Raw genomic sequence first — 15,713 nt, forward strand, 5'->3', positions numbered from 1 at the left:
GGTAACCATAAGTCCTCTTTTTCTCGGACATGTGCAACAGGCGCCACCCCGCCCAGGCCCTCTCTATAACCCGTCCCAGGTGTAGGAAATGCAGAGTGGTATGTTGCGGCCTAAAATGTCTCTTTATGTGTGTCACGGTGCTCCTACCTAGATACGACCGGACCCCAGGCTTTGGCTCCGAAGCAATAAATAGGGGGAATAATTGAGGGATTTGAAGAAATAACTTGAGTCCAGACCTTTAGATGAAGTTCAATGGCAGCTTTACTTGAATAAACGTTTCTCCAAACAGTTTCAGGCTTTGTCTTGGTTCCAGCAGGCTTTAGCATTAAACTGGCAGGCAAACTCAACTCTGCTCTATCCTTCTCTCACTCTGCTGTACTGACAAGCTGACTTGGTCACTTGGCTTCTTCTTTATGCTGCACTTCACTTTTTAGTCGGACTGATCTTCAGCCAAGGAATAGGTTAGAATCCTGGCAGCTCCAACATGGAGTCTCAACCAGCACTAACCAGAACTGCCCCACGTCCAGGGGGACATAAAAAGTCTGGTGCATCTATTCTTTTTAGTCTATGTTGTGCCATTAATCTATTTTTTCTACAAGAAGATATGAATGAATTTCTAGAGGTTTGCAATGAAAGTCCAGCTGGGTGGTACCTGTTGTGGATGTGTCCCTGCACAGTCTGACACTGGAAGCACTGATTGGATAATATCAGACTGTGCAGGGACACATGCCCATCTGGTAACACCCATTTGTAATTCATGCCTAACCTCTATCAGGAATAATAAAGGAAAGGCACAACACAGAGTCATAAGAATAGATGCTCCAGAATTTCTTATTACATGGGGAATGCAAGTGGTTACTAAAACAGACGGAGAGGGGAGAAGTCCTCTTTAAGCTACATTCATGATATACCTTCTTGTGTTCACTAAAAAAAATTTGCAATCCATTTCTTTAGAGGGATAACTGACAGGAATTTTAGAAACACCCAATGAATATCTTCAGTTTTTTAAGCCCCATACGTACTTAATACAGTTAGGTTTACGAACTACAGACGTGTGTTGCCTTCACTTGAAGTCTGCATTGTGTCTGTCCTGTCTGGTGTCCTCTTCCTTGATTTAGACCCCTTCCTGACACCACATAATGGGACACAGTTCACACTGTGAGTACCCGTGGTGCTGCAGACAGAGCATGTAAATGTCCAATATGGAGATCACCCCTATTACATAATTACTATTGTCCTTAAGTGCTTCTAACCCTTAGATCCATTTGCATCTTCACATTTTTCAGAATCGTGTTTGATAGGTGGGCCCTCGCTGCCATTCTTCGCCTGTTCGTCGCTGCTCACTTGATCATTGTCATGTTTTTTCAGACCAGCGCCGTCCTTCATTTCGATGTCCTTCTGCTGGTTTTCCAACTCGGCCTCTTTCCTTAACATACGGTAGTTATAAAAGTTCCCAACCAAAAGGAAGAGACCGGCAAAGACAATAATGGCCCCGCATTCAAAAAACATGTAACTGTAATCTCCAAAGGTATCAACAATGGCACCTGTAAGTAATAAAACATACAGATATTAGTACTATACATCATTTAGGTCTTATAGGGGAAATTCTGAAAAAATGACCTTTGAAGAGACCAGGCTGAAAGGGCTCTATTGAATACTGCTTAGAGATTTCCGCTGCTTAAAATCTGACGCAAGCGAAGAATCAATCATATGAGTCTATGAAGTATCAGGATTTCATCTTTAAAGGGGTTGTCCAATATTTTGATATTGCTGTTATCATCACTATCCCCGACCCCCGCCGATTAGCTGTTTGAATACGTAACGATGTTTCGATCATGTCGTCACATCGATTGGTCACGTGCCCTAGGAGCATCTCACTCCTATTTAAGTGAATGGGGCTGAGCTGCAATACCAAGCACAGCCACTATCAATGGACAGTAAGCATGATGGTGCCGCTGCAGCATCCTCAAACAGCTGATTAGTGGGGGTGTTGGGTGTCGGCCCCCCCCCCCCCCCCATCAATATCACAAACTTGGAAAACTCCTTTAAGATAAAATGCATAAAGCACTAATATTTTATATGTTCATATTTTGTAATTCTTGAAGTAGTAGAGCTTCAAACTAAACATGCCTATAAGATACTGGGGAAGATTTACTAAGACTAGTGTTTCCTACACCACTCTTAAACCACATTTACAGTGGGCAGACGATTAGGGAATTATCGGGATGCAGCATTCCTAGAATAACTGCCCTGTGTATAGCAAATGCTAGATCATCGGGTGATGCGAACACCAAAATCTTCATTTCTGGCCAGAAGATCGTCCTGTGTAAACAAGGAACTGCTGTTCAGAAACAATAAATCTGTATGGGGGTGAGTGATCGCAGTAGCGATCGCTTTCTTCCGTTCAGAGGAGATGATTGCTACATGGAAATGTTGCTCTCACTTCTGCTCCTGATCAGGCAATTATCAGGAACAAATGGTTCTTTCCTGATAATTGCCTGAACTGTTGACTCATGTAAAGGGCCTTTAGACTAAAGTCCATTGGAGTAGGATGCATTTCTTAATAAATTTGGCACATCTTCTGGCAGTCTGTGCACCAGGAAATCAAATCTACACCAGATATGAGCTGGCATAGATTTAAGCTCTAGTTTACATAAGTTTCTGGCGTAATATAGTAGATCTGTAAGGCTGGAGCCACCCCTGTCCCTCCCTGATTTATAACGACTTTTGAAAAATATCAAAAAATTTGAAAAGTCAATGAAAATTGGCCCCTTGTGTTCACATCATGTTTTTTCACTATGTTTTGCGTATGTGGCACTATCTACAAGGCCTTTGGGCCTTATTCACACACACCTTGAAGTATCCACATGGCCTAATTTCTCAATGGATGACCAAAAACTGTTTTTTTATGATCCTTTGGGCCAGTGTATATCGTTATACCTTTTTTCAATTTGTTAGTTTTTTTCGGCAAAAAAATTATATACAGTGGTATAAGTCGAAGCCATCGGCCAACAGTATACCTTAGGAAATACCGTGAAGGCCCATTCCGAGCCTTAGAAACCTATATTTTGATTGATCAGGTATGAAGAAGGTACTTAATAAAAAAATGTAAGACAATTACCTCCAATCGGTGGTCCGAGAAGTAAGGGGACACATTCCACAATGGTGACTAGTCCAACGGCACTTGTGAATCTTTTCGCTCCGACAAGATCCATAAGGGTTTCAAAGAGCAAAGCACAGACCATGCCAAACCCTAAGCCGAAGAACACAGAGTATAGCACAAGACCAATGTAACTTGTGGCAAGAGGGCACATGAGGTGGCAGAAACCATTAAATATCACGGAAAAGCTGAAAAAATATTGGATTCTTGGCCTGATCCATTTTGTGTTGGCAATCATTCCGGTGGCCGGTCTTGCGATCATATCAACTATGGCAAGTATGGACAACAAGAAGGCCGCTGAATACTCATCAACACCAAGGTGCTTGCCATAAGGAGCCAGAAACACTATAGGGGCATAAAAGCCAATAAACATCAACACGTTTCCTATGAGGTAGATCAAGAAGCCTCTGTGCTTGAACAAAGTCAAGTCCAAGACCTTATTGAACCTCGCTATACAACTTTCCTTCTCTTTCGTTTCAGTTGATTCCGCTTTGACGGGTTCCATAAGACTCATCTTTACTTTCTCTGGGTCCTTGTCTTGGATGGATTTGTCTTTGTCCTTTTTATTTTTGGACGTCTTGGGTCCAACTGGTCGGAAGATGGCACCTGCAACGCAGCAGTTAAGTAGTAGGGCCCCCAAAATAAGGAAGCTCCCTCTCCAGCCGTACTTGTCAAACAAAAACTGGTTTAGAGGAGCAAGTGTTGAGAGGATAACGGGGCTTCCTGCCATCGCCAGGCCATTAGCAATTGGGCGTTTTTTCAAAAAGTATTTTCCTACGACAATAACCGATGGCTGGAGGTTCATAGAGAAACCAAACCCTAGAAATAAAGAAAAGTCATAAGGATTAACAGAGTACCAACCAATGCGGTGCCTACAAGACATTATAAGGTTATAATAAGTCTTCTGAGGAGTGCCCTGGGCTACATCAAGATTAGCAGTTTACTTGTTTTATTAGGGTACTCCCTAGTAAATATTTTTTCTAGCTACACCATTTTCTACACAGCACCCCAAATAGTCTTGATGAGATAATGGGGGAATACAATAACAATGGGTGTCAAACGCCGGTCCTAGTCCAAAGTGTGCTGGTTTCTTACAGTCTGTGTGCCGGAAATGTAAATCTATGCCAGCTACGAGATGATAGATAGATAGATAGATAGATAGATAGATAGAACTATATAATAAATGCAGCTTGTCAGCTAAATTACAATTTACGTTAAATAACACTTAGCATTGACTAAAAATAATCTCGTAAAATGTAATTGATTAAAATTAAGTTAATGAATATAATTGCTTGATTACACTGTACATAAATAAACAACATTGTAATAATATGCAGCCATTATATACATTGCAGCTCGATAGAATAGATATTAGAAATGGATGGATGGACAGACAAATAATAGACGGATAGATAGACAGATACAGTAGATAGATAGATAGGTAGATATGAGATGATAGTACATACATAAAATAGATATTAGAGATGGATGGATGGACAGACAGATAATAGATAGATAGATAGATAGATAGATATAATGCATGCAGCTTGTCATATAAATTACCATTTACGTTGAATAACACTGAGCACACAGCTTAATGGAGAAAACCCTCAACAGAAATTCTACATAATCAGTGTACATTTTTGTTGGTGGCGTTGTCAGTCTGATCCTTAAGCTTCTGCCAGAGGTGTCAGTGGCTTACTCCCCTATCCCCATTAAGAAGCTGGCCTATCCTCTCATCAGCCAGGATCTGACGCCGCGCACCTCCGCCGGTCAGCGGATGGAGCCGGTTACTGCAGCGCTGCTCCCATTGAAGTGAAGGGGTAACCAGCTCCATCCATTGCACAATGGTGACAGACCTACTTCAGAACAGCTGATTGAGAGGGGTGTGAGGTGTCAGATCCCCACCGTTGAGATAGTGATAGCCTATCCTGAGGATAGACCATCATTTGTATGGGAGTGGACAACCCCTTTAAATATTTAAATATCGGAGGGAAAGTTTCTGGATAAATGGCCTATCAAATACTTTCAAGACCTTCTGTAACATTATTCCAAAATTTAAAAAAAAAATCATTATAAAACATAATAGAAAATGGGCATTAATATATTTTGGGCGACACTCAAAGAATTTATGGAATTTAACAAGTTATGCAAATTTCGGTCAAATGCCAACCACTTGGTTGAATGCCAACTACCCATTTAGGTAATAATCAATTATAGCTCCTTATTATCTCATCATTAAATTTCTACTGACACAAATCTAATTTATTATCATCTCATTTTACTAGCATTAATTAGGACGTGATCGCTTCCTGCTCAGCATCCCTCTTGCTGACTTGCCATTAAATGAGTTTTTAGTCACTAAGAACATCCTTGCTGTAAATTAGACTCCAAAATCCTTTCTTCCCAGTTCCCCGTAGAAGTAGTTCCTTTGGGACTAAACTCTTGAAAGTCTGTATGGTAGAAATGGACTCTATTAAATTAAACTGTTAAAAAAAAAAACATTTATATTCAAATAACTTGTCCCATCGGCCATGTTTTCTTATAAGATGTTGCACAGACTTTAAATGGGTTATCTGATAATTACTTTATTAGTGAGTTTGCCCTGTTCAGGACCCTCATCTATTAGCCAGAGTGAAAGGCTGTTAAAAAAAAAGTGTCTCTCCTAGCTGATGTCTGTGCATTACAGGTTTCAATGGGTACTATGTAATACTTGATTTCCCCTGTGGTTGCACAGGGCTTAGTCAGTAACCAAGACTAGGGGCAGAGGAAGTGGAGGACCAGACTACATGGAGTCTGTGTGTAGTCTGTAACCATGGAAACACAATTCTGTATAGAAGCCTAACACTATTCGTATAGATGCACTGAAATATTTGGCCGCAAAAGAAGTCTCCGCTAAAACAGCCACAGGGGGATGGTGCAAATGGTCCTCCACCATGGATGAATCTGTCATCGTAATACAATTGTATATTTTAGGTATACCTTACCTTTATGTAATTACTACAGAAACCAAATCTAAGAAGTATGGCAGCTGAATCTATGCATTTTACTGAGCAGTAATGCATTTAGCAAACTGTCTTCATCTCTCCTTGCTACTTTAATAATACATTGACAAGAAAACCAACCTTGACCATGGAGCTGTAATATTTATGGCCTCTCGTTAACCTTGTGAATATATAGACGCAATATAATTTTTTTTAACGACCCTTTTTTCTACTCGGTTTTCTATAAAATTTTCAACTCGAAAGTACAGTACATTCAACAATAGTTACATTTCAGAAATTAGCAATAATTGAAGTAGTGCTAAAATCTAAATAATAAATACTAAATCATCAGCACAACTGTACGAAAATTATGATCCGCATATGAATCATGGGAGTAATCGTCTCCCAATAAGGTAAATAGCGAATTGTTTAATGGTAGAAAAAAAGGGATTCCGGAGTGTAGGATTCAGGAAGACCTTGGATGTAGAGATTATTCCTGCGGTTCTGATTATCCTGATCTTTGATATGGTCAAAGGCTATATATTAAGTTATTTCTGGCATCTTTGAAAATGCGTAGCAACCTTGTTTGTATGTATCTGTAAAGAATAAATCAAGGCAACTGGACTTAACGAGCGTTCTCAATTCTGAGTGACTGTACAAGAATTCTCTGGGAATAAATATGTAACTGAATTAACATCTGGTAATTATACCCAGCATGGGGTCAGAGGTCATTAGACCCAGCATTATACCCAGCATTGACTCCAATTAGGATAATGGGATCAACACCCTTGACCCCATGCTGGGTATAATGACCTCTGACCCCATGCTGGGTATAATTACCAGATGTTGATTCAGTTACATATTTATTCCCAGAGAATTCTTGTACAGTCACTCAGAATTGAGAAAGCTCGTTGGAAGAACGAGTGAAATGTTTTCAAGAAATCTACAGTAAGTCCAGTTGCCTTGATTTATTCTTTACAGATATACCATGACCTGGATAAATGAGAACCTTCACAGACACTTGTTTGTATGGTTGCAGAAATCAGAGATATTGCTTTCAAGGGATTTGACCTTGTTGACTAGTTGTCTCATGTCAACTTTAGGGCTCTTTCACACCTGCGTTATTGTCTTCCGGCATAGAGTTCCGTCGTCGGGGCTCTATGCCGGAAGAATCCTGATCAGGATTATCCTAATGCATTCTGAATGGAGAGTAATCCGTTCAGGATGCATCAGGATGTCTTCAGTTCCGGTACGGAACGTTTGTTGGCCGGAGAAAATACCGCAGCATGCTGCGCTTTTTGCTCCGGCCAAAAATCCGGAACACTTGCCGCAAGGCCGGATCCGGAATTAATGCCCATTGGAAGGCATTGATCCGGATCCGGCCTTAAGCTAACCGTCGTTTCGGCGCATTGCCGGAGCCGACATTTAGCTTTTTCAGAGTGGTTACCATGGCTGCCGGGACGCTAAAGTCCTGACAGCCATGGTAAGTGTAGTGGGGAGCGGGGGAGCAGCATACTTACCGTCCGTGCGGCTCCCCGGGCGCTCCAGAGTGACGTCAGGGCGCCCCAAGCGCATGGATCACGTGATCCATGTGATCACGTCATCCATGCGCATGGGGCGCTCTGACGTCATTCTGGAGCGCCCCGGGAGCCGCACGGACTGTAAGTATACCGCTCCCCCGCTCCCCGCTCCTACTATGGCAACCAGGACTTTAATAGCGTCCTGGGTGCCATAGTAACACTGAAAGCATTTGGAAGACGGTTCCGTCTTCAAATGCTTTCAGTACACTTGCGTTTTTCCGGATCCGGCAGGCACCTCCGGCAACGGAAGTGCATGCCGGATCCCAACAACGCAAGTGTGAAAGAGGCCTTAACCTTCTTCAAATCTTGAGCTAGTGGGGAGAGGGCTTTATTCAAGAAAGCCTACTTGTAGGAGAGATATTGCCTTCATTTTGTTCATCCTCGGATCCTTCCCAAGATATTGGCATGGGCCAATGGTAGAACTTCTTAGCAGCAGATGATTGGTCAGAACTCGAGGAGGATTTTTTTAACAAAGTTCTCCGTGTCCCTCCTTTGCATGGAGATGTTTTTAAAGAGCTGCCAGATAAAAAAAAATTCTGTGGGTTGACCATACGTAACCATCTCCAGACTCTGAAAAGCTTAAGTGGTATAGGAGTTGTACTCATAATGAAAGGGGATTTCTTTGGAAGATCTGGAAAAATTAAGCCATAGGCTGTACCACAAAGATATATGCAGGAGAATAGTCTTCAGACTTGAGATTAGAGTTCCTGAGATCAGCTGTATCTCTAAAGATATTTTTAGTGGCAAATACCCACTTGCTGAGAGTACAGTTTGTGAACACTGTATGAGGGTCCAATAACATTAAGGCAGCGCATATATGGGAAGAGAGATGGGGGGGGGGGTAACTGTTATTTTGTGCAGACTCACGCCAGAAAAATTGTGCTACAGCGGAGTGACAGGCCAGGTCAGGTCTTACAAAAAGGCGGATCCGGCTTTGAGAGTCATTGGACAGTGTCCAGGTGTGTTGAAATCACTGCAGATTTGGTCCAGTGTCACAACCTTAACAGTGCCTGCTTGGTAGGGATCAGCAGGAGCCAGATACAAGTCTCCATCTGTGGTTGGCAAGATGGTGGAGCACAGCGCCTCTCCTTTATCATAAATTGCACTTCTCAAATCAAAACATCGATAGCAACGTCAAAAGCCCAGCAACAAATCCATAAGTTAAAAGAGATTATGTTAAGTAAAGGATATAATGCTTTGTTACCTGCTATTACACCCACACATATATACAGCTGTATAATGCTGGTGCAGAAAGTTGCTAAAATCATGCCAATTCCACTGAGGAGACCACCAAACATAACCACTGGTCTGCTGCCATATTTGTTTACCAGAATACTGCTGACAGGACCTAAAAAACAAACAAACAAGACAACAATGTAACTATGGAAGATAAATGACAATATAAAGAACATACATTATACAATTATTATTTGTATGGTTGTATTATAGGTTGGCAGAAAGAAACTCTATATCTTTGGCAAAACTTTCTCCAAAGCTTATTTAGGACACATTTGTCTAGTAATAACTTTAGAACTCTTGAATCAGTAGGTTTCATGATTAATTTAAGGGTGGAACCCAATGGAACATTGATATTGTTGCGGCAGTGGGTGTGAAAACACTGTGTCAACCAACAGATTTGGCTTTGGGCTAAACCTTTAGGGGGGATTATCCTGGCAGTCCCCTGGTATTAACCCTTTAGCCTCTGTATAGGGTTCTCGACTTCACTGCAGGGGAACCATCAGGCCTCTGCCTCCTCGAGTAGTCCTGGTGTGGTTAACAACTGACCCAAAGGGGTCAGAGACACCAGCGTATGGAGCGAGGCATCAGGCAAAGTAAGGGGAGGCAGAGTTTGAGCAATCCAATAAACAGTCCAAGCTCTGGGCAGGCAGTGAAGGCTCAATTAAGTGGTCAGGCACAGGTCAGGGCAGACAACGGACGGTCAGAATCTGGGAAACAGACTGAAGTCAGTAAATGGACAGACAATCTAACACAGCACAAGTTTGCAGGGAACTTGCAAGCGAGACAACCTGTTGCTCAGGAAACCTTGCATAGAGGAAGGTGCCTTAAGTACCCACAGATGACCATGGCTGGTGTGAATCAGGGTGCACGTGCTCTCGCCCTTTAAGAGCCTGGGGAAGCGCCCACACGTCCTACAGGCAGAAGAGTGGCTTTGCTGGCAAGAGGCAGGCTGCAGCCTTCAGGAAGAACTGGCTGACGACTCCGACGGCTGGGCCAGCCGAAAAGGAGCAGAGAAAGACTGGCAGGTCCAGAAGAAGGTGAGTTGAGGAACTCCTGTGCCTGTCGGGAAGAGCACAGAAAACCCACTGATTTCAACAGGCATCTGCTTCATTTCCCCTGTGGTGGCGCTGCAGAGGAATTGAACGGTTGCTATTCGCTTCCTCCACAAGAGATCGCTAGGGATTCCAGTAGAGGAATATCTTAAGATCAGCTTATAAAAAAAATTTAAAAAACACCAGAGCATTTTTCATCCGATACAACATTGAATATTATGAATCTATAAATTATAAGCTGCTATTTTTTTTTGTCTTTCCTTTTTTATGTGTGCTTCATACAGATACAAGAAAAGTCAAGGAGAATTTGCAGAAAGAAGCTGAAAAAATACAAAGCAAGTCAAAGGTTTTGCAGATAGCCCGTTAGTCGCTCCGATGATAGGAGCAGAGCATCATTACCCACAGAACAAATGACTTCTCCGCTGTGCGTTCAGCAATTTGTACTGGGAATACCAGATTACAGCGGCAAGAAAATGCCCAGTCAGTGGCTGAAACAAATAGAGCACAATTTAAAACTACGTATCTATAAAGAATTTTCTTGCCAAGGTGAAAACGATATAAATTATGGCACAGGAGGGTTTTCGGAGAGCAGACAAAAGGCAACGCAAGATGAAGTAGATCATTTCTCAAGCATTATACTGGAAACTGCATTATACTGGAAATATTATACTGGAAACTGTAAATCATCCTGTATATGTATGTACCGCACTAAACCTGCACACGACCTGAGGAAGCCATTATGGTTACCAAACAACGCAATCATACATTTTCCATAACAAGCTGAATAAAAGGAGCCGAGCGCTGCCCAGTAAACCAGAAATCCTGCTTACTCACCTATAATGGACAAATAAAACTTAGAGGTCTTGGCTTAAAATGGAAAAAAGTTTTTTTTTCTTACTGAACAAAAAGTACACTGCCGAACTTGACACACTACAAGATCTAAAGAGTCTTCTATAGACATAGTCGGGGCACCAGGTCTCTGAGATAACATCAATTTAGAGACCATAACACTTTCACACCCCTTATCTGTAAGATAAATAAGGACTCATTCTCAAGATCTTTGATATGTTGTTCTGTTATTTTTCAAATGTCCATTCATTCCCCCATGTCTCTGTTCTTATTGTGTATGTATACTGCTGTTTCTTCATATATTCTTGTAGTATGCCTGATGAAGGGACTGGTGATGTCTCGAAAGCTCGCTATGTAACATCATTACTTCTATTTTTGTTAGCCATTGTATCAAACCTGCAATTTTGTTTCTTTTAGGCCTCATGCAAACGACAGTATTTTTTCACGGTCCGCAAAACGGGGTTCCGTTGGTCCGTGACCGTTTTTTCGTCCGTGGGTCTTCCTTGATTTTTGGAGGATCCACAGACATGAAAAAAAAGTCGTTTTGGTGTCCGCCTGGCCGTGCAGAGCCAAACGGATCCGTCCTGACTTACAATGCAAGTCAATGTGGACGGATCCGTTTGACGTTGACACAATATGGTGCAATTGCAAACGGATCCGTCCCCCATTGACTTTCAATGTTAGGTCAGGAGTTAATATACCATAGGATCGGAGTTTTCTCCAATCCGATGGTATATTTTAACTTGAAGCGTCCCCATCACCATGGGAACGCCTCTATGTTAGAATAAACCATCGGATTTGAGTTAGATCGTGAAACTCCGACAGTATATTCTAACACAGAGGCGTTCCCATAGTGATGGGGACGCTTCAAGTTAGAATATCCTACGAACTGTGCACATGACTGCCCCCTGCTGCCTGGCAGCACCCGATCTTTTACAGGGGGCTGTGATCCGCACAATTAACCCCTCAGGTGCCGCACCTAAAGGGTTAATTGTGCGTATCATAGCCCCCTGTAAGAGATCAGGTGCTGCCAGGCAGGAGGGGGCAGACCCCCTCCCTCCCCAATATTATATTCATTGGTGGCCAGTGCGGCCTCACATCTCCCCCCCCCCCCTAGTTAAAATCACGTTCCAAATCCCCCATCATTGGTGGCCAGTGCGGCCTCACATCCCCCCCCCCTTCCTAGTTAAAATCACGTTCCCCCATCATTGGTGGCAGTGGAGAGTTCCGATCGGAGTCCCAGTTTAATCGCTGGGGCTCCGATCGGTAACCATGGCAACCAGGATGCTACTGCAGTCCTGGTTGCTATGGTTACTTAGCAATTTTTAGAAGCATTATACTTACCTGGGAGCTGCGATGTCTGTGACCGGCCGGGCGCTCCTCCTACTGGTAAGTGAAAGGTCTGTGCGGCGCATTGCCTATAGCACAGACCTGTCACTTACCAGTAGGAGGAGCGCCCGGCCGGTCACAGACATCGCAGCTCGCAGGTAAGTATAATGCTTCTAAAAATTGCTAAGTAACCATGGCAACCAGGACTACAGTAGCGTCCTGGTTGCCATGGTTACCGATTGGAGCCCCAGCGATTAAACTGGGACTCCGATCAGAACTCTCCACTGCCACCAATGATGGGGGAACGTGATTTTAACTAGGGGAGGGGGGGGAAGGGGAGAGGTGAGGCAGCACTGGCCACCAATGATGGGGGATTCGGAACGTGATTTTAACTAGGGGGGTGTCACGAGGGTATCAAGAGCCACGTCTGACTCCGTTATACCCGGGGTCAGGAAGTCGCAGCGGGTGGCTGCGCGCTCTATATCTAAAGATCACGTTGTTTCTTAGTGATTGTTTTCTGTGTTTGCCTTGCTATCCTTTTTGTCTCTCTCAGGGATCCGTAGCTTCTCCTCCTCAGCTGTTTCTTGTCTGCCACTCCCTACCTCCTTATATTCTCCCCTCACACTTCTCTAGTTGCCAGTTATAGAGCTTCCTGCCTGGACATCTATACTGACCCACTGGAGTGGTTAATCCTGGTTGTCGTTCCTGAGTGCTACCCTCCGGATCCCTGTTGGGCTTATTGTTGTCTCCTGTTGTCGCCCACCTGGGAATATATGTTGAGTCTGTGTTGTCTGTCCTCCCCTTGGTGTTTTCCCTTAGAGTTAGTGGTGCGGACTAGTGTTCCCATCGCCCTGTTCACTACCTAGGGCTCAGCTCAGGGAAAGCCAGGGCTTTAGGCACGTGATCGGCGTACGGGTGAGGAACCCGTCTAGGGACGTCAGGGCAGCCAGGTGCCAGCCGCCAGGTGAGTCAGGGGTCACCATCTTCCCTCTCACTTGGGCAGGGCCTTCCTCGTTCCCTCCCTCTGTGTCACGTATGTGATAGCCACGCCGACCGTGATAGGGGGGGGAGATGTGAGGCCGCACTGGCCACCAATGATGGGGGATTCGGAACGTGATTTTAACTAGGGGGGGGGGAAGATGTGAGGCCGCACTGGCCACCAATGATGGGGGATTCGGAACGTGATTTTAACTAGGGGGGGGGGGGAGGTGAGGCCGCACTGGCCACCAATGATGGGGGATTCGGAACGTGATTTTAACTAGGGGGGGGGGGGAGGGGAGGCCGCACTGGCCACCAATGAATATTATAATGGGGAGGGAGGGGGTCTGCCCCCTCCTGCCTGGCAGCACCTGATCTCTTAAAGGGGGCTATGATACGAACAATTAACCCTTTAGGTGCGGCACCTGAGGGGTTAATTGTGCGGATCACAGCCCCCTATAAAAGTCGGGTGCTGCCAGGCAGCAGGGGGCAGTCATGTACACAGTTCTCAGTATATTCTAACTTGAAGCGTCCCCATCACTATGGGAACGCCTCTGTGTTAGAATATACTGTCGGATATGAGTTTTCACGAAGTGAAAACTCATATCTGAAAAAGCTTTTATGCAGACGGTTCTCTGATCCGTCTGTGTGAAAGTTGCCAACGGCCACGGATCACGGACGCGGATGCCAATCTTGTGTGCATCCGTGTTTTTTCACGGACCCATTGACTTGAATGGGTCCATGAACCGTTGTCCGTCCAAAAAATAGGACAGGTCATATTTTTTTGACGGACAGGAAACACGGATCACAGCCGCGGATGAACAACGGTGCATTTTCCGAGTTTTCAACGGACCCATTGAAAGTCAATGGGTCCGCAGAAAATCACGGAAAACGGAACAACGGCCACGGATGCACACAACGGTCGTGTGCATGAGGCCTTAATGAGAGGACTAAACTAGTTATAATATTCTGTATTAAAGGGGTTGTCTAGTTTAGCAAACTCAGTTTCCTCTGCCCTTTTAGGGAATTCTAGGAAGTTAATAGGTTCATGCACACGAACTCAAGGACTCCATGCACGTATTGTGGACCGCAAATGGCGGGTCCGGAATATATGTGCACTGGCCGTGTGCACTCCATGCTGCGGGTACTGACCCATTGACTTGAATGAGTCTGCGTTCTGCAAGATACGGCAAAAGAGTGTCTCTGATGGATCGGAAGCCCATGGAAACACTCCAAAGTGCTTCTGTGGGCATTCGGGACCGTGCCTCAGCACCGCAAAAGATAAAACATGTCAAATCTTCTGCCATGTCTTGCGGATCGCGAATCCATTCAAATCATTAGGTCCGCATCTGCAGCATGGAGTGCACATGGCTAGTGCCTGTGCATTGTAGGCCGCTATTTGCGGTCTGCATCACGGGCACAGAGCCCTTGCGTTCGTGGGCATGAGCCCCATATTTCACCTTAAGGACCAGGCCGTTTTTTGCAAATCTGACCAGTGTCACTTTAAGTGGTGATAACTTTAAAACGCTTTGACTTATCCAGGCCATATATTGTACTTCATGACACTGGTAAAATGAAGTAAAAAAATTCATTTTTATTTATAAAAAAATACCAAATTTACAAAAAATTTGAAAAAAATTGCACATTTCCAAGTTTCAATTTGTCTACTTCTATAATACATAGTAATACCTCCAAAAATAGTTATTACTTTACATTCCCCATATGTCTACTTCATGTTTGGATCATTTTGGGAATGACATTTTAGTTTTTGGGGACGTTACAAGGCTTAAAAGTTTAGAAGCAAATCTTGAAATTTCTCAGAAATTTTCAAAAACCCACTTTTTAGGGACCAGTTCAGGTCTGAAGTCACTTTGTGAGGCTTACATAATAGAAACCACCAAAAAATTATCCCATTCTAGAAACTACACCCCTCAAGGTATTCAAAACTGATTTTTACAAATGTCGTTAACCCTTTAGGTGTTCCACAAGAGTTAATGGCAAATAGAGATAACATTTCAGAATTTAGATTTTTTGGCAAATTTTCCATTTTTCATCCATTTTTTTAAGTAATAAAGCAAGGGTTAACAGCCAAACAAAATGCTATATTTATTGCCCCGACTCTGTAGTTTGCATAAACACCCCATATGTGGCCATAAACTACTGTACGGGCACACGGTAGGGCGTAGAGGGAAAGGTGCGCCGTGTGGTTTTTGGAAGACAGATTTTGCTGGACTAGTTTATTTACACCATGTCCCATTTGAAGCCCCCCTGATGCACCCCTAGAGTAGAAACTCCATAAAAGTGACCCCATCTAAGAAACTACACCCCTCAAGGTATTCAAAACTGATTTTACAAACGTTATTAACCCTTTAGGTGTTGCACAAGAGTTATTGGCATATAGAGATGAAATTTGAGAATTTAAATTTTTGGGCAAATTTTCCATTTTTATCTATTTTTTCCAGTAACAAAGCAAGGGTTAATAGACAAACAAAATGCTATATTTATTGCGTCTACTCTGTAGTTTGCAGAAACACCCCATATG

At 43.5% G+C, this 15,713-nt stretch overlaps 1 protein-coding gene across 1 annotated transcript in view; it reads right to left on the reverse strand.

The window, feature by feature from the left end:
* Positions 1 to 375: 375 nt before the first annotated feature.
* The window catches only part of LOC120979306 (monocarboxylate transporter 2-like), a 63,762-nt gene continuing 48,424 nt past the window's right edge, over positions 376 to 15,713 (reverse strand). Inside the window, exons 3-5 of the mRNA XM_040408009.1 lie at positions 8,929 to 9,072; positions 3,122 to 3,979; positions 376 to 1,544 (exon numbers count right to left, since the gene is read on the reverse strand). Coding sequence (XP_040263943.1) covers positions 1,249 to 1,544; positions 3,122 to 3,979; positions 8,929 to 9,072 — 1,298 coding nt within the window. The 3' untranslated portion in view covers positions 376 to 1,248. The remainder of the gene's footprint in view (positions 1,545 to 3,121; positions 3,980 to 8,928; positions 9,073 to 15,713) is intronic.

The sequence above is a fragment of the Bufo bufo genome, chromosome 9, assembly GCF_905171765.1.
Source record: "Bufo bufo chromosome 9, aBufBuf1.1, whole genome shotgun sequence".
NCBI lineage: Eukaryota > Metazoa > Chordata > Amphibia > Anura > Bufonidae > Bufo > Bufo bufo.